The 24,254-nt window shown below is 39.3% G+C and overlaps 2 protein-coding genes across 6 annotated transcripts in view; one reads left to right on the top strand and one right to left on the bottom strand.

The window, feature by feature from the left end:
• Positions 1 to 18: 18 nt before the first annotated feature.
• SMC2 (structural maintenance of chromosomes 2) lies at positions 19 to 22,584 on the bottom strand. 2 transcript variants are annotated; one of them, XM_069776906.1, is made up of 25 exons: positions 22,394 to 22,584; positions 21,515 to 21,756; positions 20,471 to 20,620; positions 19,645 to 19,767; positions 18,056 to 18,094; positions 17,751 to 17,861; positions 17,532 to 17,576; positions 16,827 to 17,060; positions 15,401 to 15,550; positions 14,473 to 14,706; positions 13,422 to 13,581; positions 11,334 to 11,451; positions 10,439 to 10,577; positions 10,072 to 10,191; positions 9,559 to 9,763; positions 8,840 to 8,975; positions 7,673 to 7,797; positions 6,647 to 6,840; positions 6,218 to 6,361; positions 5,766 to 5,960; positions 5,010 to 5,210; positions 4,059 to 4,175; positions 2,573 to 2,733; positions 1,556 to 1,703; positions 19 to 796 (listed from the first exon to the last, which is right to left on the bottom strand). In XM_069776906.1, the coding sequence occupies exons 2-25, from the start codon at positions 21,680 to 21,682 to the stop codon at positions 617 to 619; spliced, it is 3,597 nt and encodes a 1,198-aa protein (XP_069633007.1). In that variant the 5' UTR covers positions 21,683 to 21,756; positions 22,394 to 22,584; the 3' UTR covers positions 19 to 616. The 2 variants fall into 2 exon arrangements, with proteins under 2 accessions (XP_069633007.1, XP_069633008.1); XM_069776907.1 differs by having other exon boundaries at positions 11,334 to 11,448.
• Positions 22,513 to 24,254, top strand: part of PTGR1 (prostaglandin reductase 1) — a 27,561-nt gene continuing 25,819 nt past the window's right edge. For 2 of the 4 annotated variants that reach the window (XM_069776912.1, XM_069776908.1), the window contains exon 1: positions 22,573 to 22,695. The gene's annotated coding sequence lies outside the window, so the exon portion shown is untranslated. Of the gene's footprint in view, positions 22,696 to 24,254 lie in introns of all 4 variants that reach the window. The other 2 variants (XM_069776909.1, XM_069776911.1) reach the window with 2 other exon arrangements.

The raw sequence follows: 24,254 nt of genomic DNA, 5'->3' as shown, positions 1-24,254 counted from the left end.
AGAGAAGAAAGCACATACACAATTGGGGTTGTGTAGTTTATTGATAAAAACATCAGTGCAGCAAATTGCAAAACACGTTAAAATAACTTGGGAGTTAAAATGGTTGATGATTGCTTTGTTACTTTATTATACTAGCTTAAAACCCAATATGCTGCTTTTCTGTAGTATTGACAACAGGAGAGGAAGACAGCGTTTACACTTTGCAACAGGTTTTCTGAATGCCATGAACACTGCAAGTCAAACCAGATCTTCCTCATTCAAAGGCTTCAGTTCCTCCTGTTGAGCTTACAGAGCTACTGTTTATGTGTAAATGCTTACAGAGGGGCAATGGGAATGACTTACTAGACACCAAGAGGAATAAATATGGCCAGTTTAGTGAATGGTACAGGCAACAGTCTCCTGTGAATTTCAGTTCTTAATAACGTGCGGATGTGAACTAAAAGCTAAAACATAAAAGTAGTATTTCAAAATTAAAATACTTTTTTTTTAAAAAAAGAGTTAAAAATTAAAACTTTCTTCCTGGCTGGGCTATACACTGGGGTCAGAGAACACTTTAGAACCGATTACTGCACGTGGAGGGCCAGCAATTTTTCCCAGTTCTGCATGTCCTCTTTTGTCACTTTGAGGTGGTTGCTGGGCTTATTGGAGGGAAGGGGCGTGACTTGTTTTTAACCTGTTTGTGTCTGCATTGAAACTGATCATATCTTGCAACAGTGGATACACCATCCACAAACTTGGTCTTGTAGAGGACGTTTGCGTTGTTAAACATTCCATCCTTCAAGGATACCACAATAAACTAAAACAAACCAGAAAGCTTGAAGTTAATGCTGGCATCCAAATAAAGGCTTTAAACAACATTGGAAAAGGCTTCTAAAAGAAGGATTCCTTTTACTTTATTTGGCTAATAGCTTGGTGGCAATTCTTCAAAAAATACTCTGAGAATGTAACTGAAGCCCAACAAAATGTGCTGAGCAGGTTAATGACTTTTGCACAAATTTTGTAAGAATGCAGGACCTTTCATAGTCTAAAGATACTGCTCAAATTATTTTACAATACTGGTAACAAATGTTCCCCTCCTCTTTCATAATTGGGAAAGGTCATGTCCTACCACCGAATAGAGATAAGTACTGCCTTTCACTCGGAGTAGTATGTTTCTTCACTTCTACAGATTTTTTTCCATGCACAGGCCATGGTGATACAGAAGTTTTTTCCACTACTGCCTGGCTTATTTCAACAGGGTCAAAAAAATAAAAAATTTAAAGCCCAGATTAAAGAACTCTACCAAAAAAAACCCAAAACCTGAAATTGATCATATCACAGATACTCTTCCTTATTACTACCTGTTTTTTAGCCACTGCAGCAATGGCTTACATGAAAATGTAATGCCTAGAAGTTTCACAGTTGCCATATCATCAGTGATAACTTCCACTTGAAACAACTTAGAAATACACATCTCTGGAGTAAAATACTTGAACAGCTTAGACTCAGTGGCAGACTGCCTCTGAAAATAATGAAGTGCATAAATAGACGATCAAAATTAGTTTCGAGATCATACCTGGGAGTGTCTGAAATGAGTATGAAGCATCTGCCCAATATTCTGGGTATGAGAGAGATCAAGGGCTGCATCCACTTCATCCAAGATGTAAATTGGGGCAGGTTTGAAGAGAAGCATGGATAAGATCAAGGACAAGGCCACCAATGATCTAATATAGAGAATAAGTAAGTTATGTTTTCTGCTCTTGTTTGAGAGGCTTTGGCTTATGAAAACAATTGTTTGGTAGTAACAAAATGCTCTCTCAAAAGCAGATTCATGCCATGAGTTCTGAAGAGACAGAATGACAGCTTCTGCCACAACTTCTGATTTCAAAATGTGAAGCCTTCTGCCAGAAATGGCAAATGTTACTTACTCTTTTATCGGAAGACCAGGTTAGTTGGGTGAGGGTATTTAAAATCATGCTGTTGCTTTACCTATTTTCAATTCTGAGTTTTGCAGTGCCATTTTTCAATGTACAGTTCTTGAAGCATGCTGTCCTTCAGAAAGTTCTGTATCTCTGTCTCACCTCTTCCTAAATTCTGTGTCTACTTTTCAATTTGTTAGATTTTTCTTTAGAAGTTGAAAAGAAGCACATACCCTACACAGTACCTGTAATCACTGGAGAAGACAACTGTCACCATGACACTACTTTGACACCAGGGCAGAACTTGTCTATATAGATTTTTGAGATTACAACTCAAGGGCTGGAGCATTTAACTCAACAGTACCTCAGTACTACCTAGCATTAACTGCAGTTTTCTCACCAGTCAATTCATTTTTTGTCACTTCTCCATGGAGTAAAGTCTTGTTTGTTATCATATTCCAAGTAATGCATTGTTCTAAGTCAGATTCCTCTTTGAGCTGAAATGAATTAATAATGCTTTCAATATTAAGTCAGGTTGGAAGGAGACAAGATTCCCTAGTCAAGTCAGGGACAAGATTCATTTTTTGCTTTTCTGAACTATAATTAGCTAGACATATCAATTACATACACAACTGCAATGGAAAACAAACAGAAACCCCACAAAGTTCACCAACCTTTGTCCTCCACTAAGTTCTGTTAAGTTTTCCTTCCAGGTGTTTCCTAAGGCAACTCTGAACTCCAGACCATCCAAGATACTCTGGGGTTTAGAGAGTGCTAGCATAGCTTTGGCTCCTGGTAGAAGAGTTGAGAAAATTGAACCAAAGTCTTCATTCACCTAGAAGTCAGACCATAAAAGATGTATGTACATGCTTTGAATCAAGAGCACAAACAGCTAAAAACTCAGTAGTAAGCTGCACGATGCTCTAGAAGCCTTGCCCAGTTTAACCCAATGACTTATTTCCTGAAAACTAGCACATACAGGATAGTGAGAAAATATTAGTATATGGAACCTTGCATTTTCTCTGTACTCAAAAGAGAAGCATCACCAAGGACACCTTATACTAAACATTTTAGAAGGGTCACATGAAAGAAATATTGGAAGGCTTCTTTATGCTATCAGCCAGGGAAATGCTTATGCCCTACCTTATATTTATTAACTGGTAAATTGTGATTTCTCCCAATTAAAGGACTATATAACAGTATAAGCACCTTATAAAAGACACACACTGGCATCGTTCCCAGTCCTTTTCTTCCCAGGATTACTTAAGCAATGCCCAGGTATTGGATGGGACACAACTTTGTAAACATAGATTAAAATTCTCTAGGTCAAGGAATGTATCTGAGAACGCACTTATTCCACCAACTGTGATGGTTTTAAATACAATTCACTGATTTTTGCCAAACAAGATTTTGCAATGAAAAGGTACCATTTTGTCAGTGATATCTTCAGTAATTAAAAGCGACACTTCATTTGTGAGCAATTTCATCTTAGATATAATTAATCTTCTCAAAGGCCAAAAATTACAAGTTCTCCTGGTACAGCAGAAAAGAATGTGTCAAGAGCTTTCCATGTAGAAAGGGAAAGGGAAAATATTACACTTTTGTTATAGTTCATGATATGAGAGAACTAGTAAGAAAGACAGAGCACTTAGATAACAGGAACATAAATCAGCTGTTGCTCTATTCCAGTATTACCTACCCTATAAGTGACAGGAAAACTAGCCCAGGTCCACAGCCCCACATTTTATGGGGCTACACAGAACCAGAAGATTTTAACTCTGGTCAAATACTGGTTTAAGCAAACAAAAAGAAAAATAGACTGTATTGCTGTTTTGCCTGACTTCCATGTGAGAAACAATGAATTCAGCATGCCAGTAGCTTAACTTTCCTTAAATTTTTGGGGGCACTAAAAGGGAGTGGTAAAGTAGTTTTGCAGGTTTAACTCTGTCTTTACAATTCCCAGAGAACTCATGTCTTATTCTCACAAGTGAGATGAAACAGGAGAAATGAAGTGCTTGTTTTGTAATTTAAATACTAGGCAAGGGAGATTAGTTCTGAAGAAAGACATCATTTTTTTTTCCATGGAAATATGCAAAACAGTAATCTAAGATAAATCTGATCCTCTGCTAAAATGTGAAGATTAGATTTCAAATGTCGTACCTTTTTCCAAGCAACATATAAAGCTTCAGTTTTCTTCTGGTCAAGCTCTTCAATAGTTGCAAGAATTTTTGACTTGTCATTCTCTACAATTCTTTGTTTCCTCATTAAGTCATTGTACTGGTGCAATGAGAAGAAAAGATTGATTTCAATGAACTGTTTGCTCAAATACATTTTGTGCTAATCTTACAGTTTCACTGTTTATCGTTTTCGTAACTATGAAACAGCCATTAACCACAAGATTGAAATCCAAAGCATTCATTTAACTGTATGCAGGATTTAAGTTTTAGGGTATTATTTGCAAATTAAAGCATTAGAATTTTCAACAGTCGGCAAAGGGGAAGACCAACATTACTCTGAAAGTTGCACTTATTTTTCAAGTTAATCATGTTTCCATTTGCTTTTCTGTAAAAGAAAGGATGCTTCTGGAGGCTAATAGGAAGAACAGCCCAAATCTCATCATGAAACAGTACCAGAAAAGTTGAAGTGGACAATTTTGAGACAATCCTGGAATAGCCTCAAGATACAGATGAATTCGAGACAGCCCTGGAACACCTTCAAGCTATCATGTTTGAAGATGAACAGTTTTTTGATCTGCAACCTTTAATAAAGTATGTAATTTTCAGATACTGCAATGGATACCACAAAGCTTGCCTAATGCTGCTGCTGCCGCCAATTTACGATGGATGGGGGCAGGGAGGAATGAAATTATTCTTTTTACCATCCAAAGTCAAGATTATGCATAACCTAGAAAACTACTGTACAAGTGAATAGTTCAAAAATGTAAGATAAGTATAAAATATCTAACAAAAGCTTTCCTGCTATCTTGTGAAGATTTAGTTTTACTTTTGGTGTATTCAGAAATAGAGCATATGAAAATATAAAGCTACGTTACACATAATACCATGTACCCAGCCTGCCCAATGTTTATAGGTTAAAGCACAGAATGTTTACCCTCTCCTCTGTCTCAGCAAGCATACTTATAGCTCTTGTGTTCACGTTAATTCCCAACTTCTCTTTTTTCTCCTGCAGTTTCTGCAGCTTCTGACTTGCTTCTTTAGGATTGTTAGTTTTGAAGTCATAGACTGTGTTTGGCTGACCAAAAAGTGCCTTCTCTGAAGCTATCCACTCATAGTCATTCAACATTTTGGTCACCTGTAAACAAGGACATGTTAAGGCTCTTCCTCCCCACCCCCGATCCCAGATGTGAATTATAAATAATTGGGGAAAAAAAAAAAAGGCAACATCCTGAAATTACAACATTAATTCTTCTATACCAATGCAGCACAGGTGCATACCTCTACAATGCTTCATATGATTTCCAAGACTGTAGATGAAGTAAGATTTTTAGGGAGCTTTCACATATACCCATCACGTTTACCTGGACCACATTTTTCTATATCTGGACTAAGTCACTGTCACTAAATCTCGGGATTAACTCCTTTAATTAGTTACCTAATTTGTCCATATAGTAAGAACGTTCTTCTCATTGATCACGTTCTCACTATGATCTACTCTCTTTTAGTCCATACTGATGAGGTCTGTTACAATTTTCAGTTTCCACCCCCTCCTCCTGGGATAAAACTTTCACATCAAGAGCTGCAAATATGACAGTGCTTATTAAGGAAAAAGGCCATTTGCTTTGCATGTGGCAAGGGAAGCAACCACTCTTGGTCACAAGATGCAAGGAAAAGCACAGTTCTGAAATACCTTGGCGGCAGCAGCAGCAGCCTCTTGTTGATGTTTGCTGATGTTGTGTTCTAATGTTTTCACCTTAAGCTGTAACTTATTATTTTGTTCTCTGTATTCGATTATCTCTGCGGATTTGGCTTTAATTGCTTTATCCTGTAACACAATTACTTTCTTTTGCTTGGCCAGCTCCTTCTGTGCTTTCTCTACAGATTCCTGAAAAGCAAATCAAACAGCAATTTATTAGTTTCTCTTAAAGGCTGGTGTTAGAGAGTTGTTAGAAGAGGACACAGCAAGGAAGGAGAAAAAATTCACATGTGGTAACGAAGCCAAAAAATAACTAGCTAGGCTGAACACAATTGAGGGCTGGGAGGAAAGTCCAAACAACAAAATACACATTTTAATTTGAGCTTTAGGGAATTGTATCTTCAGTAACATCAAAACAGATCATGAAACACAGTATTCACTTTTACCTGTGTCTTAGACACCTCAGCTGCCATAGCATTAACTTGCTCCTGGTAGGATTTGATTGCTTTCTCTGCAGCTGCTATCTGTTGTTCATAGGAAGCCTGTTCTTGTTTTAGCTCTTCAAGTTCCAGAACTAAAGCTTCAACTTCCTAGAGAGATGTTTTCAAATTTATTACAGTTAAATACAAAGAATTAAGATTCAGTTTGACATAGTAAATGCTACAGAAGATTAACAGTACCCATTCTTCAGCAAGGGGGCAATCTCACAAAAAAAAAAAAAAAAAAAAAAGCATCAGCAATTTCTGTGTCAGTGACTACAGAGTAATATATTACATTCCAAAACTGACAGTATTAAAACTTCATCAGAATCAAACTTGATGATTACTGCAACCACTTTCAACACTGAGAAATTGCCAACAAAGCTTAAGTTTTACCTGCTGCTTTTCTTTCATTTGTTTGCTTGAAGCATCTGCCTTTTTCTTGGCACCATCTAGTTTCTGCTGGGCATTTTTTAGTTCTTTTTCATATTCTGCTTCTGCATTTTTCATTTTGTTCTCTAATACCTTGTATTTATTTTCTGCTTTCTTTTGGGTCTCTTCAGTTTTCTTTAATGTCTCTTCACACTCCACTGAATGAAGAAGTACAGTACTGAGATTGAACATTGTTCTTATCTTTAAATTTACATCCTGAACTCCAACTGAATAAATCTGCCTCTAACAGAAAAAAGTGGTTGTATGTTTGCTAGTTACTGAAGTCAGCAATTACAGTGATTATTCTAAGACAGTGTGCTGTTGTTACCAGTACGAATAGGGCACCAAATAGACAACCAGTCATTAAAATTAATGAATATAAGCCCTTTTTCTTTTTTTGACAGGAGCAAGTATATGCCAAATTACATGATCAAGTAATTAATCAGATGGCTACCTAATTAAGCTATCACCTCATCCCTAGAATACTATGTCTATAAACATATAACTTCTGTCCATCTTTTTTATTTAGATGTTTTACTTACTGCTGCATTTGCTTCCTTTTACATTTTTCTTTAGCTATATGAACAGTACTTTCCAATGCTTTCTTTAGCAAACTAGGCAAACTATTTGTATTGCTAACCTTAAATATCGACAGAAACAGATGGCTTGGAAAAAACAAAGATTACTCAAATATGGGATTAAATCAATTTTAAAACTTCCCTGAAAAACCGTATTTCCTTTTATTATAAAGTATATAAAACAATAAGAATATAACCCTTACTACAGGAGAATGACCAACCTTATGGAATCACCTCCATGCAAGTCTATTGTGATTCTGTATTTGTTACATATTCCAAAATATAAAGCTAGTATTTTCAAAGCAAAAAATATTTTTTTCTTAAGCAAAGATTCTACTACTCAAACAGCCAAATATCCATCTCATTCTCAGCAACTAGCTTTCAGTTAAAAGATTAAGAACACATTTGTCACCGATGGTTTTCTTCAGGGCAAGCAGCTCTTCCTCTTGTTTGTGATAAGCGCTTTGACAAAGCTTCGTTTGCAACAGCTCTGCTTCCTCAGACTTCATCTCCCACTGCTGCTTCAGTTGCCGGTACCTTTGAAGACAGTAAGGATATACACTGCTATAGTGAAGCGTACCCAGCACTTCAGTTTGAAGTGTTTACAGAAATAAGTAGATACTGAAATAAGTAGATAAATACTTATATTCCCATTCTAAGATGAGATAAATGATTGACCGTTGGACAAATAAGCTTAAATGCATGAAAGTCTGATACAGTTTCTTTAATAGTAATTGTGAATTTTGTAGGTATGTAAGTTATTATATATGTAACTCCTGGTTATGTAGCCATGATATATTAAAAACAAACAAATGCAACACATGGAATTTGGCAACAATTCAGAGTTCACGTTTTTCCAACCAGCAGCATGACAGATGCTAGGCTGAAGCATTAAAGAAAAAAAATATCTAAAAGCAAAACTTGTTTCTTCCTTTTGGTCATATTTCTGAAAGTCTATTACAACTCAAAACAATTTGAAAAATAAATCCAGCTGGTAGATAGCATATTACACAACACTATACCTCCTTATGGGATTTTTACAGAACTGACTAAACATATCTTTATATTCCATCTTTTTAAAAAGATCTTCAGTAATTGACTAGCTGAAAATCAAATACACTTAAAATTATTTAATTTAAATCCTTACAGCAGTATCACTCAGATATTCTCCTTTAGTATCTTTATATTTTCTTGGAAGAAAAATAATAGCTATCACAAATTGTAATCCTGTATGGGTATTACAAAATATGGCTGGAACAGATCCACTCTTCAGTGGACTTCATGAAACTTTGGAAAACTTCAAGTGATTTCAAGTAGACTTCATTGTATGCTTTTTTTTTTCCTGTATTACCCAAAATAAAGTTTTCTTGCATATGTTGTCTAAAACCTAAATTTGCTTGTTGATTGCTATACTTAAAAATTAAATTGGGGGGAGGGTGAGAGGTATGAGGGAGAAAGGGAAAAATTTTCTGCACATTACATTCTCAACAGGCCCTACCCCTTCCAAAAATACTTCTTTATATTACATTTACTCAGTCATATAAGAGAAACAATAGACACTTTACAGGGCAAACCTTACTTTTCAGCAACATTCTTCAGGCTTGCCAGCTCATTCTCTATAGTCTCAAGTTCAGTTTCCTTTGTCCTGAGTTCTACTGCGACATCTTTCATTTCTTGAATTTTAGACAATATTGGTGCAGCCTGTGCGCATGCACCTGTTCAGTGAAAAAAAAGCAAAGTCAAGCTAATTGGAATTAGACTAGTGGATTCATCACTGCCAAATAGCAAATTCTGAGTGTTAATAATGATGCAGATCGATGATTTGTGTTAGTTAGAAAACAGAAAGGCAGCTAGGCTAAAGTTACAGTAGTTCTCAGTGGAGAAAGACTACCTCCTCCGTTATAGAATTTAGTTCTGCACACTTTTAATACTACACATGCATTTCTTGTGAAATCAACTAACTTTTCATAATTTATGAAATTACCTCACATTAATTATGAATTACTTCAAAAAGTGCTTGAATTCAAAGCAATTCTCCTTCCAAGAGGATTATATAGCCAAGTAAGATTTACATATTTAAAATCTAAACTACTGTATGCAAATAGTTTGCCATTAATTTTTTCTTAGTCTAACCAATCTTATTTCAACTCAGGACTAACAAATCTTTTCTCAAACGGGTATTATCTCCAGTATGAGACTAAACAAAAAGGTTACTGTTCATTTTTATAAAAAACATGCAGAGCAGTAAAGAAATCAACAGACACACTGTATTATAATATGAATAAAATCAGCAATTGCCTCCATGCAGAGTGCCCTGGGGGTCAAATATATCTCCATCAAATGTAACACTTCTCGTCATTATCCTTTTGTCAAAGGTCACTTTCTTAGCATTTTCCATGTTATTACAGACCAGTGTTGTTCCAAAGACATATTCCATTGCTTTCTGCAGTTCCAAGTCATATCCAACTAGAGAAAGGGCTAAAGCCAAGTTATCACGACCAGCCTAGAAATCAAATGAAATGCAATTAGTATGCCTTAAGTTATAAGAATTTTCAAATTTAATTTGTCTTCTCTTGATAAAAATACTTTCTAAAAACATCATTATGCTTTAAAATTATTTCAGTTAAAAGTGGAATATCCATTTAAACATCACATAGCTGAAAGGATACAAAGGAAAAAAATCAAGATACCCTCAATCTCTGTAGAAATTCTTATTAGCATAACCATTAAGACACCCATGTTTTTAGCAAAGAAACAAAGTTAAAAAGGTACACAAGCAAAATAGTGTAAATAGCATGTTTATTTACATACCAAGCTTTGGGCCAACTTGACCATGGCTTGTCCAACACACCTGGCTGAAATGTTGTTTAGTGGAATGATAGTGTATCGATGCTTCAGTTCTCCCTTTTCTAAAAGCTTTTTGCCAGTAACCTGAAATGAGAAGAATTACAAAGCATACCTGAATAGATAACTGATATTGTAAAGTAAGACAATAGGGCACTGCAAGAGGAATATATTATTGCCCATAACTATGCATGACTCTCTTAACCTAATTTAAACATGTACATGGGTCCAAACCACCTCTTAAGCATTCAGTAACAATGCACATGCTCACTAACCCTGAATCACACGACCTCATCTCAATATTCAGAGATCTGTATTAAAGTAATAAACATACCTCTGTGTCCACAATAATGTTATAGAGTTTCCCTCCAGCCACCGCTTCTAGGGCTTTTGCTTTGGATAGATCTTTCACAGTGATAAGAGACACAACAGGGCCTTTCACATGGTTTCGATTCCAATTTTTTTCTGGATCTCTTAAAAAATATTTAAATTATGGTAATCACATGTTTGTCTCTGTCCCACAGATCTTAAAAAAATTATGTTTAAAAACTCATACTGCTTATTATACTGGTATAAGAAACTCTCAATTCTATCAGGAAAAAAAACACAGAAAATGGTTAAACTAAAGACTTCAGGGCAAGAGACTTCCCAATAAAGGGTCAGTTGCAAAGTCATTAAAAGAATGTCCTTCCTGATTTTGGTATAATTTGTTAAAGCAATTTTCAAATTTTACTATGGCTTCTATTATTAGCACAGCTATAGGAATGTATTCAGACTGATTATTGCACAACCAAATAAATCTGGGGATACATATATTTGACTGGTGGAGACAGATACAATGTTGACCTCCACAGAGCATGTCTACTCAGAGCCCTCAGGGAGGACTCTGAAAAGTAATGATTCTATGGTTTTAGCTACTATAGTTGAGTTATGGCTTGCAAACCCCATCATACAAAACTTTTAAATTACAGTGATTTTGATAAGGCTGTCATTTAAGAATGACTGTATCACTTTCCCTGCTGCCCATTAATTCAGCCAACATTTCCTGATTCCCCGCTCCCCCTCCTCCGCCCCTTGCATTGCAGCTAAGATAGTCATTGTTCACTGGCACTACAAGGAAAGCAACAGCTAAGCAATTGATGGAATTATGCCCTAAGTCCCATAAGCCATGCTTAAAATGCCCCCAAAAGCACTTTCAAATGTCTTTCAGGATCACACTGAGATCTTACTTGTATTCAAAATGTAGATAAGGAAACTTTGCCATTAAGCCTTCATACAATTCTCTCAGCCGGCTGATGTCATGAGTCAATGCCTTCTTTCTTGCTAAAAGGGCTGCTTCTTTCTCTTCTTAAAGAGTTGAACACAAGCAGTAGACAAACAGCCAGAGCACAGAAATCTATTAGCTTAATAATTGGTATGCTACACTGCTTATCTACATATATGTAGAGAACACTTAATTGAAAGACTTTCTAAAATTCTTTGTAAATTTCCAGTTTAGACAAATTAACACCATCACAATACCAAACATGCAAAGAGTTTAAAGTCTAATGTGCTTCTCTGAATGTCATTCTGGAATATCAGTTTACAGTTTTGAGTAGCTTCTGCAACAAATGTTACCTGGAATGAAAAACAAACTTTAAGAAGTGTTTTAGGTAGGGAAAACCAGGAAGAAATAGGAAGGTTCATCCCTATAAATTTTAGATGGAATTTAAATTTTCCATTAAACTTTAAAACATTCAGCCTCAAGTTTATAAAATAAAATTATTTTAAACTATTTTCTGTGGAAGGCAAGAGCTTGCAGAGCTTTGACCAGAGAAATTTCTTTGTGCGTGAAAGCAGCACACTTGGGTTTTCAGTTCCTCCTAGTATTAGATCTGGCTAGGATGGAGTTAACTTTCCCCATAACAGCCCTCATAATGCTGTGCTTTGTGTTTCTTTTAGAAAGGTGTTGATAACACACTAGTGTTTTGGCTACTGCTGAGCAGTGCTCCCAAAGCATCAAGGCTGTCCCTCCCATCCCCCTCCAAAGGCCAGTAGGCTTGGAGTAGGCAAGAGGCTGGGAGGGGACATAGCCAGGACAGCTGACCCAAGCAATATCCCATACCATATGGAGGTGTGCTCAGCAATAAAAGCTAAGAGAAAGGAGGAGGGGTGGGGGCATTCATTATTAAGGCATTTGTCTTCCAGAACAGCCGCTACACGTACTGAGGTCCTACTTCCCAGGAAGTAGCTGGACATCACCCGCTGATGGGAAGCAGAGAGTAAATCTTTTTGTTTTCCTTTGCTTCTGTGTCTGATAGAGCCAGTTCCACCTGGCTCCAAGATGGACCCACCGCTGGCCAAGGCTGAGCCCATCAGCTACAGTGGTAGCACATCTGTGGTAACGTATTTATAATAAGGGTAAAAACTGCTGCACAACAGTACGTGGGAGAGAGGAGTGAGAATATGCGAGAGAAACAACCCTGCAGACAGCAAGGTCAGTGAAGGAGGGGGAGAAGGTGCTCCAGGCACCCGAGCAGAGATTCCCCTGCAGCCCGTGGAGGTCCACAGTGGAGAAGGTATCCACCTGCAGCCCATGGAGGACCCTACACCAGAGAAGGTGGAAGTGCCCTGAAGGAGGCTGTGACCCTGTGGGAAAAACGTGTTGGAGCAGGCTCCTGGCAGGACCTGTGACCCCACAGGGGACCCACGCTGGAGCAGTCTGTTCCTGAAGGACTGCACCCTGTGGAAAGGACATGCACAAAGGACCCATGCTGGAGCAGTTCATGAAGAACTGAAGCCCGTGGGAAGGACCGTGGGAAGGAGAAGTTCATGCATTACTGTCTCCCATGGGAGGGACCCCATGCTGGAGCAGGGGAAGAGTGAGGAGTCCTGCCCCTGAAGAGGATGCAGTGGCAGAAACAATGTGTCATGAACTGACCGCAGCCCCCATTCCCCCTCCCCCTGCACTACTCAGGGGGAGGAGGTAGAGAAAATCAGGAATGAAGTTGAGTCCAGGAAGAAGGGAGGGTGGGAGGAAGTTGTTTTAAGGTTTGTTCCTATTTCTCATTATCCTACTCTGATTTGATTGGTAATAAATTAAATTAATTTCCCCAAGATGAGGTTGTTTTGCCCATGATAGTAATTGCTGAGTGATACCCTGGTCCTTATCTCAACCCACAAGACTTTCATCACATTTTCTATCCCCCGTCCAGTTGAGGAAGGGGAATGAAAGAGCAGCTTGTTAGGCACCTGGCAGCCGGCCAAAGTCAATCCACCACACTTCTATATTCCTTTTCAGATTCCCCCAAAATTATGCACCACAAGTCTGTACAGACCTTCATAGTTCAGCATCTTCATTTGGATCTCCAGTTTTTCTTTTGTTTTTCTGACAGCTTCAAGTGCTTCTTGGTCTTTCTTGTAGCCTCCATCCATCTTTTTAACTTCATCTTGTTTTGTCTTTAATTCTTGCTGTGCATAATTCAACTTCATTTGAGCCTGTAAGGAGTAAGAAAATATGGAATCAGAAGATCTTCAAAGAGAATCTTGCAGGTGCAGCTTTAGAACACTTGCACTAACAAGGTACCGGTATAATTTGTAAAAGTTTCCACTGGTTGCAGAAATGTCAAAAAGCAGCCTTGGCTTTTGAAAGTAAGGGCAGAGGTGATTTGGAAATAAAAGCATAAATCATGTATTTGAATGCAATAACTCATATTAGCACATGAACAGAGTCTGAGAAGAAACAAGGTAAAATAATGTGGTACACAGCTGTCCTTGTTATTTTCCCCAAGAGTTTTCGTCAAGTTTTATCTCTTAAGTGAGACAAGCGAAGTGCACTTTCAACTTTGAAAATTTAAATTCCACTGTAAGAATAACCCCAGCAGAGGTTTTCTATCTTAAGACAAAAGAATTAGCATCTGTTTCAGTTGTGTGACTAGCACACAATTTAACTAAGGAGAAAAAAGTTTCTTCCGAACTCTCCATTCACAGTTTCAGGCATCTTTATTTTGATTCCATTAAGTTTTACTGCAGAAATCTCTATAGTATGAATGCATATATCATGGACAGCAGTCTTAATTTCCTCCTACCCCATACCGTCAGTCATTTGAGTACTCCGAGTCCTACTTTATGTGTCAAATGCCAGTTTCTATACTTCCACAGAGCAATATTATAGCTTTTCCCTATTTATCTTTATCTGTGCAAGGATTTTTTTTATAACCTTTTTTATCAAAAAGTCACGTTAATGCATATGCCAACTTGTAAAATATCTTGCATAGATATTCTGCAAATCTCTTCAGTGACCTTTCAAGAGTGTGTCATCTGGTTTTCAGACAATTTTCAAAAGAAGCAGGAAGGCTAGTCTGAGACAGGCAGAGCTTTTATTCTTACCTGTTTAGCCTCTGTTACTGCTTTGCTGATTTCATTTTTGCAGGTCATCATCTGCCCAGCAAGAGTGGCTTCTTCCCCGTCATCATTGCTGGACAAGCCAGCAGACACAGCATTAAAATGCTGTTGGGCTGCAGCTAAAGCATCTGCATCTTTTTCACTTGCTTCCTGTAAAGCACTTAGTTCTTTCTCTATCTTCTTTAGTTCTTTCTCCTTTGACACTAATGCTTCAGAATCCTTCAACAAAACAAAGAACAAAAACAAAAAAAGGAAGAGAGAACCTGAGTCCCACTAACTTTAAATTCCTGTTGTTTAGATGAGGAGCTATGCATAGTTTCATCAACTACATTTCTATGACCCTTTCTTTGTCAGATTCTGTGATCTTACAGTTTGTCTTTGCATGTTTTAAAGTGTGTACTTGCCCCATGAGTGCACTGAAGACCTACAGAAGGATGAAATACAGGAAGAGATGACAACTGCCCAAGAACTAGGAGAAATAGCGCCCAAGAACTAGGAGAAATAGCTCTTTCTTCCCAATATCTAAAGTATTCTTCAGTGCTCCTCTTGCATAAAAAAACCCCATCAACTGTCAGAAATACACAATGTAGAAGTTTCTCCTATAATTTTAAGAATAACACATGTCCAGAGACCATAATACTTTTGAAGCTATAGGGATCTCTCCTGAGCTTAACAAAGGCTGGCAACCATAAAGAGTTGCACTCTCTGTGTATGCATCACAGTTGTTTCTAATGGGAACCTACTACCCATGCCGCACAAATCAAACAATGAGCTTACCATTTGTTTCTCCTTTCCTGATGTAATTCTTGCCAATCATAGAATTATTCTTATCATAATAGGTGAGGAAAAACAGCTGTCCCCCTCAATCTGAATTAATTTAGTGTTTAAAGAAAATTATATGCAAAGGTCTTACCTCCTGCATACTTTTTACCAGTTCTTCGTACTTAATCTCTTCACTTCTTAAGTTTTGCTTGTTGAGATCAAGGGCACTTTGTGCTCTAGTATTAACTCTTTGACTTTCTGAAAGAGCATTTTCCAGTGAACAGAGCATACCACCAACCTCCTACGATCAGAAATAAAGGAAATTTAATTTAGCCTAAGAAATTGATACAGTATTTGTAATATTTCATCTTCTGTTACAGCTATTTGTAGAAGAGAGAAATATCTGATTGAGCAGGCAGTTAGACTCCAATGCAAACAGGCCAGAACATCTCTTCTCTCTGAAATCCAAACTAACTTGAAGCCGCTACTGAAGACTCACATCATCCTGTATCATGGGACACCGTCCCTGTAAAAAAGCTACATTTAGCTATCCAAAGACCCTATGGGCCATCCTGTATTTAACCAAATTTACTGCCCCCAAAACTGAGGTCAGTACTGATTTTTGTTGAACAGGAGTTTCCTACCTGAAGAGTATTTCTTTTGAGACATCAACAAAAAGGGAGAAAAAAAAAATCTCTGGCAAAACATGACAGCAAACAGTTTCTATTCTTGTTTTTGTTCATTTACAGCAATTGGAAGTAAATAATTTCAGACAAAAGAAAACTTTAAATGGATGTCTTTTAGACAATGGCTAAGAATGACAATGGGCAGTGTATAAGCTAAACAACCCAGAAGAATATAAAACTTCACAGAATCATAGAATGGTTTGGGTTGGGAGGGACCTTAAAGATCATCTCGTTCCAACCCCACTGCCATGGGGAGGGACACCTTCCACTAGATCAGGTTGCTCAAGGCCCCATCCAACCTAGCCTTGAACACTTCCAGGGATGGGGCATCCACAACCTCTGGGGAACATGTTCCAGTGCCTCACCACCCCCACAGTAAAGAATTTCTTCCTAATATCTAATCTAAATCTACCTGCTTTCAGTTTTAAACCATTACCCCTCATCCTATCACTACAATCCCTGATCAATAGTCCCTCCCTGTCTTTCCTGTAGGCCCCCTTTAAGTACTGGAAGGCTGCTATCAGGTCTCCCTGAAGCCTTCTCTTCTCCAGGCTGAACAGCCCAACTCTGTCCTTGTAGGAGAGGTGCTCCAGCCCCCTGATCATTTTTGTGGCTCTCCTCTGGACCTTCTCCAACAGGTCCATGTCTTTCCTGTGCTGAGGACCCCAGAGCTGAATGCAGGACTCCAGGTAGGGTCTCACGAGAACGGAGTACAGGGGCAGAATCACCTCCCTCTACCTGCTGGCCATGCTTCTTTTGATGCAGCCCAGGATGCCATTGGCTTTCTGGGCTGTGAGTGCACAAGGGTATATTATCTGTAAAAATAATTCCCTCCTCATATAGCTCCTTGTATTCAGATATTCAGACAAGCAGGACTCTGTTCTCACTCACCTTATCTCTTTTCTTTTCCATCTCTGCAATTTCTTCATCCAGTTGCCTGACCTTCGTTTCACTTTCAGCTATTGACTCCCGAAGCGTCTCTACATTAGCTTGCATTTCCTTTAATACTTCAGCAGAGGATACATTTTTCTCTTCAGCCAGAACAAACTGATGAGCTATACAGAGACGACTTAAATATTCAATCCCTCGTATCACTTTTTGGTATTCTAGATAGCATGATCGTTCCTGAAAGGGCACCAATACCAAAAAACCTCTAAAATTTCATGGAAAAATAATACGAAGTAAGGCTGTTGTAGAAATCTAAGCACTTCTGCTAACATTAACATTTGTAGATAAGAGGAGGGATTCTCCCTGTTAAGTACTATAATCAGTATTGTACATTGCAGGCCTGCTTAGGAAAATTTTAGATAAAACAATACTCATACAATTGATTGTACAACTAAGATATCTTTTTATTTTCTATTTTTATCTAGCTCTCTTGTTTTCTTCCTTCTCCCTACACTCCCCTCTGTGATCTCCTGGAAGTCCTACACGTCGCATTTTCTGTATTCAGACAAAAGATAAAATTTCGCTCTCTTAAAAGATTCTAAAAAGCTTGAAAACATGCTATTGTTTTAGCCACCACATACTGGTTCAGGGTAGCTGAAAGTATTTTTTCAGTACTTTAAGGGCCCTACCACTCTTATTCTTCCATACCTCTTTCAGTTTCTGTAAAGTTGGAGTGATCTCCTCATTTAAGACCTGAAACACAAAACAGAACATTTATACTCTGATTTTTAAAACTCTTAGATGTCTAAGCATGAATACCTCGTTCCAGGTGCAGAAATGAAATATTCTACAAGTTAAAACCCACACTCTACTACTCAGTTATCTTTAACAAATATAAAAGAAAGTGTACTTTCCAACATGTAGTACCATTTCAATTTCTTTCAGTTTGGCTTCCTTCTTCTCTATGGTTTTCTGGACAGCTGCTTTCTTGCATTCATACATCCTCGTACCAGCTGCTTCTTCAATCATAGCTAAAATCTAAAAGAAAACAATGCAACAAAAAGTTGATGTTTTTTCTTATGTTAGACAGGTTCAACTCAGAACCGAGTTGAACATCTCATCTCCCTCCAACACCTCTTTTTTTTTTTTTTTTCCCCCACTCTGCCCTTGATTTTTGTCATTCAAAACAAATCAGTAAAACTTCAGACAAAAAACTCCCACAACTTTCTTACCTCTGGTGGCTTCATATTTAGAACTTTGGTAATTCGTCCCTGGTGACAGACAGATAAAACAATGGTGTCTGTTTTTTACTACTGCATGTACATAAACAAACAAACAAAAACCACCAATAACCCAAAACCCCAGACCCCAAAAAACCCACTCATTTTTATATCTTATATTATAAGCTCAAACATTATTTTCTTTTTTTTTTTTTTTTTTTTTTGCTACAGCTGTAGTCATATGTTTGAGTTACGGCCTAACTGTGGTGATACTGCTCAATTTATGGTTTAATATGATGTTTTGTCCTCTAAGGAGGACTATTAGTCAATAGTTTCACTATGTAGGCCTGGTTACTTTGTATAAACAATGCATAAAAAGGAAATATCCTGCTCCAGAAGGCTCTGAAGGCTGGATGATTGCCAAAGAAGCATGAACTAGAGGAAAGGTAAAGGTAGCAGAGGGAGATCACGACCACTGACTCAATTCAAGACTGGAAAGACTTGCCCCCCCACACACCTGCAAGGAGCATGCTTGCTAATTTATATAGCAAGCAAGGCAAATTTAAATATAACTAACCAGTAGTAGATGAGATGGTGACTACTAACCAATGAGCATAAATTTAGATGGGTTTTTACTAATCACGTAACAGAATAAATACGTTGCAGTTCTTTGGCATGATGTGCTAACTTTGTGGAATTATCACCTAGCACCCATCTTTGTGTAAACGTGAAATAAATAAATATCTTGGCTCTGTGTGTAAGATTGGCTTACTCCACACTGCGTATTGAACTTAGCTTTTGGGACAACATAAGGATAATCTAGTTTACTCAATTGTTTTGCTCTTGAAAGTTCAAACAAGTCACTTCTTCAGGCAGCAAGCTTGAAATGGCCCTTATCTCTCATCTTACTCATCCTCCAAACACCTGATTACATCTTAAAGGAGTAAGAGTCTTACTGAGTTGCTGATGTTGAACAAGCTCTTAATCATAAACTGGCTTTTTGGACATTTACCCCATATGTAACTAGGGGGAAGCAGAACAGAGGCAAAACTGCACCCCCCCACACCTCCCACCACAAGTTGGGACAGTTCTGTTTGAAACTGTAAATCCTGCTCTGTTTTATTATTCCTTGCAAATATTTCAGAGATTTGTCTAGTCCCTGTGTTGATGTTTTTAAGGGTCTTTTCAGCTGGTCATCTCTTCCTTTGTTAGTTGTGATTTTAGAAGGCAGGCATATCAACTTCATTCAATATGGTCTAACATGGAACACACATAATAGGAAAAAAAAATCTCTCTTTAGCCTAATAATAAAAGCAACACCTACCTGTTAAAGAGACAAAAAGGAAAATAAAATTGGAATATGTTTTAGAAAAAGCTCACTACATGAGGGCTACATGAGGTCTTGTGCTACAAGACATGTGTTTCAGGGCCAAACTATGCTGTACTGAAAATCTTAACTACTTAACAGACATTTTATTTTTACTTAATAAGAAGTTGCTTTTCTCTGATTAGGAACTTAAGTGTTCTTCCACTATCTATCCTGCCTCAAATTTACCCCAACTTCTATTCTTTTGGGATTTTATAAAGATGCACACAGTAACCTGCATAATGAGGAAGTGAGGGTTATTGACATTGAGTCCAACAGAACGGAAGAGATCCTGCACGCGACTGCTGGTAGCATTCACACCATTGATGAGATACCTATTTCTACCTCCAATGACAACCTGGAGAAGGAAAAGAAATGGAAGAAACTTTAAGAGATTTTAAAATGTCTTGATATTATTAGAATATAAACTCTAATAAAGAATAAAAAATCTGAGCAAATCCCATATATTTTATCTTTGCATATGCATATATATGCATACCATATAGAATATCAAAACAGATCTTGTTGGACTGAAGAGACATTTAAAGTACCCAATTAAAAGATAAGAAAGATCAGCCATTGAGGGCAGTACTGACAAGAAAATTTCCAAACTCCACAAGATTTCACTTTTGGGGTTTTTTCTTGTTTTGTTTTAAACCTTGGAAGACATCTTCATCACAAAGATAAAGGTTCCTTTGTTCTTTGAGACCAAATTTAACACACAGTTCAGACATTAAGAGGAAAATATGAAAGCAGACAAAAAAGCCCCAAAAGATAAAATTATGAGTTGCTTTAGGAACATTATTTCATTTTCATTATGTTTCTGTGCAAGTCCATAGAAAACATTATTGATATAATACATTTAACAATATTTAAAAAAATTGGTACACTGGATCTACTTCTACAGTTTGTGTTACTAACTACACTGTAGAAGCATTGCCTCACTTGCAAAAACTCAGGGACTTTAAAAATTACTTTTTTTTTTTCCTTGAAAAGTCACTCTGTTGAGCATGGTAAAAAAGTATATAGGGTACTAACCAACACAGCTATTAAAGGCTCACCTGCCTACTGACGGTGATCTCATCACTAGCTTCAAATCCCAGTGGACTTAGTTTCTTGTTAGAATTATCAAAGATAATAGACACAGTTGCTTTACTAATTCCAGCTTGCCCATTTTTATAAACTAGATCTTGCAGATTGGAAGCTCGCACCTAAATCCATGGAACAGATAAATACATTTTTGAAAGAAATTCATGACACAGCTTCAGTGTGCTACTGTAGGTTTTAGAGAAATTAATGGAAAAAATGCAGATCTAGCTGCAGATTTAAGAGTTCACGTGAGAAACTGACATAAGGGAGCTGCAAGGTGCTAGCATTGTTAAACCGCAGGCAGAGTGTGCCAGTCTAGTTTTAGTGAGCCAGCTAATTTTTTCTGCATGAGATTTCTGACAAAAACTGAATAGATGTTGGGGGGGGGGGGGGGGGGGAAGTCAGATGACTAGTTCAGTCACCAGTACATTTACTTAAAGAGCATTTATTATTCGTAACACAGTTCACAGGGAAATAAATCAGAAAGTGTTCCTTGGAGGTCTGCTGGATTTGTCTACAACTGGAGGGGTGGGGGAAGAAATAAAAAAATCACCCTAAGACAAAGAGATTCAAATTGATGTCAGAGCACACAATTTTTTTAATACAAGTAAAGCAGATATATCATCTTTCAAATAGCAGGCATTGCATGGCCAAATTTTAAGACGCAATCCAGAAGTGAAAAACTTTATTACAAACAAACAATTTAGTGCCTTTAGCTGCAAAAGATCTTCAGCTTGAGGCTGCTACCTTTTAAGTGGGTATTTTTAGCCTAATGCTCTAAGCTGAACACTTTGAGCTAGTGTAGTATATTGGTGAAATTGTAATTCAGTCTTAATGTAAGAATGAGCAAGAATGACAGACACACAGTTTCATGTACTGAAAAATCCATGTAAATAAAACTAATTTTTTTGATAGAAGCACCACTTCAGGTCTTCCATTGGAGATTACTCAAGAGAGTAATATGAAAGGTTGCTGACAGAAGAGAGACCTTTCTTAAATGTCCCCTCTCTCTTTACCTGTGTCAGATTGCTGATTCCCAAGAGGAAGCAGACTGCGTCCAAGATATTGGATTTGCCACTACCATTCAAGCCAGTAATGGCATTGAATAATGGGTCAAAGCCACAAATTTCAGTCCTCTGAGCATAGGATTTAAATCCTTCAAGAACAATTGACTTGATGTACATCTTCTCTAGGTTCCTAAGTAAGCAGGCAAAGTATTCCTCCCAAGAGTATGCACAAAGGTATCTGGATTATAATCCTACATATTTCAAAGAAAAAAAGAAAAAAAGAAGCAAACGAATCAAACTCCATGCTAAATAAACAGCTAATTTTACCAGAAAATTGAAAGAACACATGACTTTGACAACAAAAAGATTATACATTTATAAAGGGAAAGTTCCAAGTAGACCCCAGATCCAGGAAGCATCCGAACAATACTTCAACTTCTTTAAGCGACGTGACTTTACACAACTTTCATCACGACATCTGTATGAAGACTGTGGTATAACCCTGGTTTCTCACAAAGCCGGCCGTTCGTCCCTCAGCCAGCACGGGAAGGGCCCGGATCTTTCAGAACCCAGCAGAAGGAGAGACTCCCTTTCCAGCCTGCAGGACTACTACCTGCTCAACCCCACCGCACCGCAGCGCTGAAGCCCAGGAAAACGACAGCCTCGGCTCTGAGGCGCCGTGAACACAGCCCTACCCCTGCCCTTGCCCTTGCCCCTGCCGCCGCCAAAGCGCCTGCCCCCACGTTCTCGCCGACGGTGCCGCGGCTCCCCACAGCCCTGCGGGTTACCCCTGCCAAGCGAGCCCTCGCTGGCGGCTCTGACGCCGAAATCAGTCGGGCCCAGCGCACCGGCCGCGGGTGGGCCCCCTCCGAGGCCCCGCTGCCTCACCGCCGGCGCCGCTCCAGCCGTCCGGCCCGATTCAACTTTGGCGCCGAGAGTCGGCGGCCGTTAGAGGAAGCGCCTGCTCGCGGTTGGCTGCCGCGCTGCCTGCCTCGGGCGGGCCAGCTCCTCCCTTCCTGGCGAGACGCGGGGGACGAGCTCCGCTCCTCGTTCCTTTTCGGAGCAGGAGGAGCCCATCCCCAGCAGGGCCTTTTGGCTTGAGGGGAGGGCGCGCACGCTCAGGTCAGGCGAGCGCGGCGGGCAGGCGCTGACGAGAAGGGCCCCCTCCAGCTCTGAGAGGCGGGGAGGTGGTGGGTCTCGCTTCCGCGGGGGAAGGGAGCTGGAGCTGTGCGACCGCGGCCCCGGCCCCTGAGAGAGGAGAAGATGGCGGGCCTTCCTCCGTGAGGGAAGGGAGCGGGAGCTCTGCGACCGCGGCCCCTGAGAGAGGAGAAGATGGCGGGCCTTGCTCCCGTGAGGGAGGGGAGCGGGAGCTCTGCGACCGCGGTCCCTGAGAGAGGAGAAGATGGCGGGCCTTGCTCCCGTGAGGGAAGGGAGCGGGAGCTCTGCGACCGCGGCCCCTGAGAGAGGAGAAGATGGCGGGCCTTGCTCCCGTGAGGGAAGGGAGCGGGAGCTCTGCGACCGCGGTCCCTGAGAGAGGAGAAGATGGTGGGCCTTGCTCCCGTGAGGGAGGGGAGCGGGAGCTCTGTGACCGCGGTCCCTGAGAGAGGAGAAGATGGCGGGCCTTGCTCCTCTGGGGGAAGGGAGCTGGAGCTATGCGAACGCGGTCTCTGAGAGAGGAGAGATGGGGTTGGGTGAGAAAGCCCTTGGGCGTTATTGTGGGGTTGTGTGGCGGGGCTGAGGAGCTTGAGCGTTAACTCCAGGCTACGGCGGGAAGTGTCTTTGTACCGCCCTTAAATTAGATTAAAATACAGGGCAGTTCTGTATTTCAGCCCCACCTCCCCCCGCTATTCAAAAATTGCGAGCGCCTGTCAGTCATTGGAAGAACAGTAGTTGTCCACTGCTGCATTGGGTCAAAGTGAAAAAGCAACGTCACCTGAATGCATTTACTCTTTGTTGAAACTGCTCTAGTTATGCTGTGAAAATAGACCAGTATTTTCCAGGAGGACTTACATGTACTGTCAGCTGGACATCGTGTTACCACTGAGGTCTGGGGAGTTGCTGTAAAACTTACTGTAATGAACAATATAGTTTATCGTCTGAGGTTATTTTAATAATTTGAAATTATTCAGATTGTAGGCCTACATTATAGGGAAAAAATTTTGTGTGTTTGCTTGCTCCAGGACTTACATTGAATGCAGCTTGATCCATTTAAGGTATTGCTGTGACAGCACTGCTGCTGGAGGTGCTGTAGGCAGGAAACACTTGATGATGTCTTACCAGCTGTTCATTTGCTAACATCTGGACACTATACTGAGAAAAATTATTTTGAAGTATGGGGAAGAATCAGACTGACACCGCATTAACTATACAGCCATCATTAAATGCCACTTTTTATTTGGTGAATTGAAAATCTTTCCAGGTAATTTTTGAATCATTTTTGATGGGCAGAAAATCTGCGATCTGTAGCAAACATGCCTGCATGCTTCTTGCTTGAAGGTTAGTTCCTGATTAGTTTCTGTGAGAGGTGGCTGCTTGGACTACACTGCAGGTGGCACGTGGTTGCTCTTCAAAGGGCTGAAATGATTGTCAACATGTGGCTGATGGAGCTGGCCACTGAGTAGCCAGTGTTGTACCTGCTCCAGCTACTCCTTTTCCATCCAGGCTAACTACAGCCTGAAATAAGAAAATGTAAATAAAGAAGAACCACTTTGGATGTGAGAGGCTTTCCAACATAAAGATAACCATGTGT

The sequence above is a fragment of the Haliaeetus albicilla genome, chromosome Z (assembly GCF_947461875.1).
Source record: "Haliaeetus albicilla chromosome Z, bHalAlb1.1, whole genome shotgun sequence".
NCBI classification, from domain to species: domain Eukaryota; kingdom Metazoa; phylum Chordata; class Aves; order Accipitriformes; family Accipitridae; genus Haliaeetus; species Haliaeetus albicilla.
Note: the sequence above shows the minus strand (reverse complement) of the source record. Positions and strands in the feature narration are given on the sequence as shown.

Coding starts and splice junctions, on each gene's coding strand:
- SMC2 (XM_069776906.1), bottom strand. CDS start 21,682: ATGTACATCAAGTCAATTGTTCTTGAAGGATTTAAATCCTATGCTCAG. Junction 6,841..7,672: donor TGCCCTGAAGAAAACCATCG/GTGACAAATGTG, acceptor TTCTTCATTCAG/TGGAGTGTGAAGAGACATTA. Junction 1,704..2,572: donor GAACTTAGTGGAGGACAAAG/GTTGGTGAACTT, acceptor TCTCTATATTAG/ATCATTGGTGGCCTTGTCCT.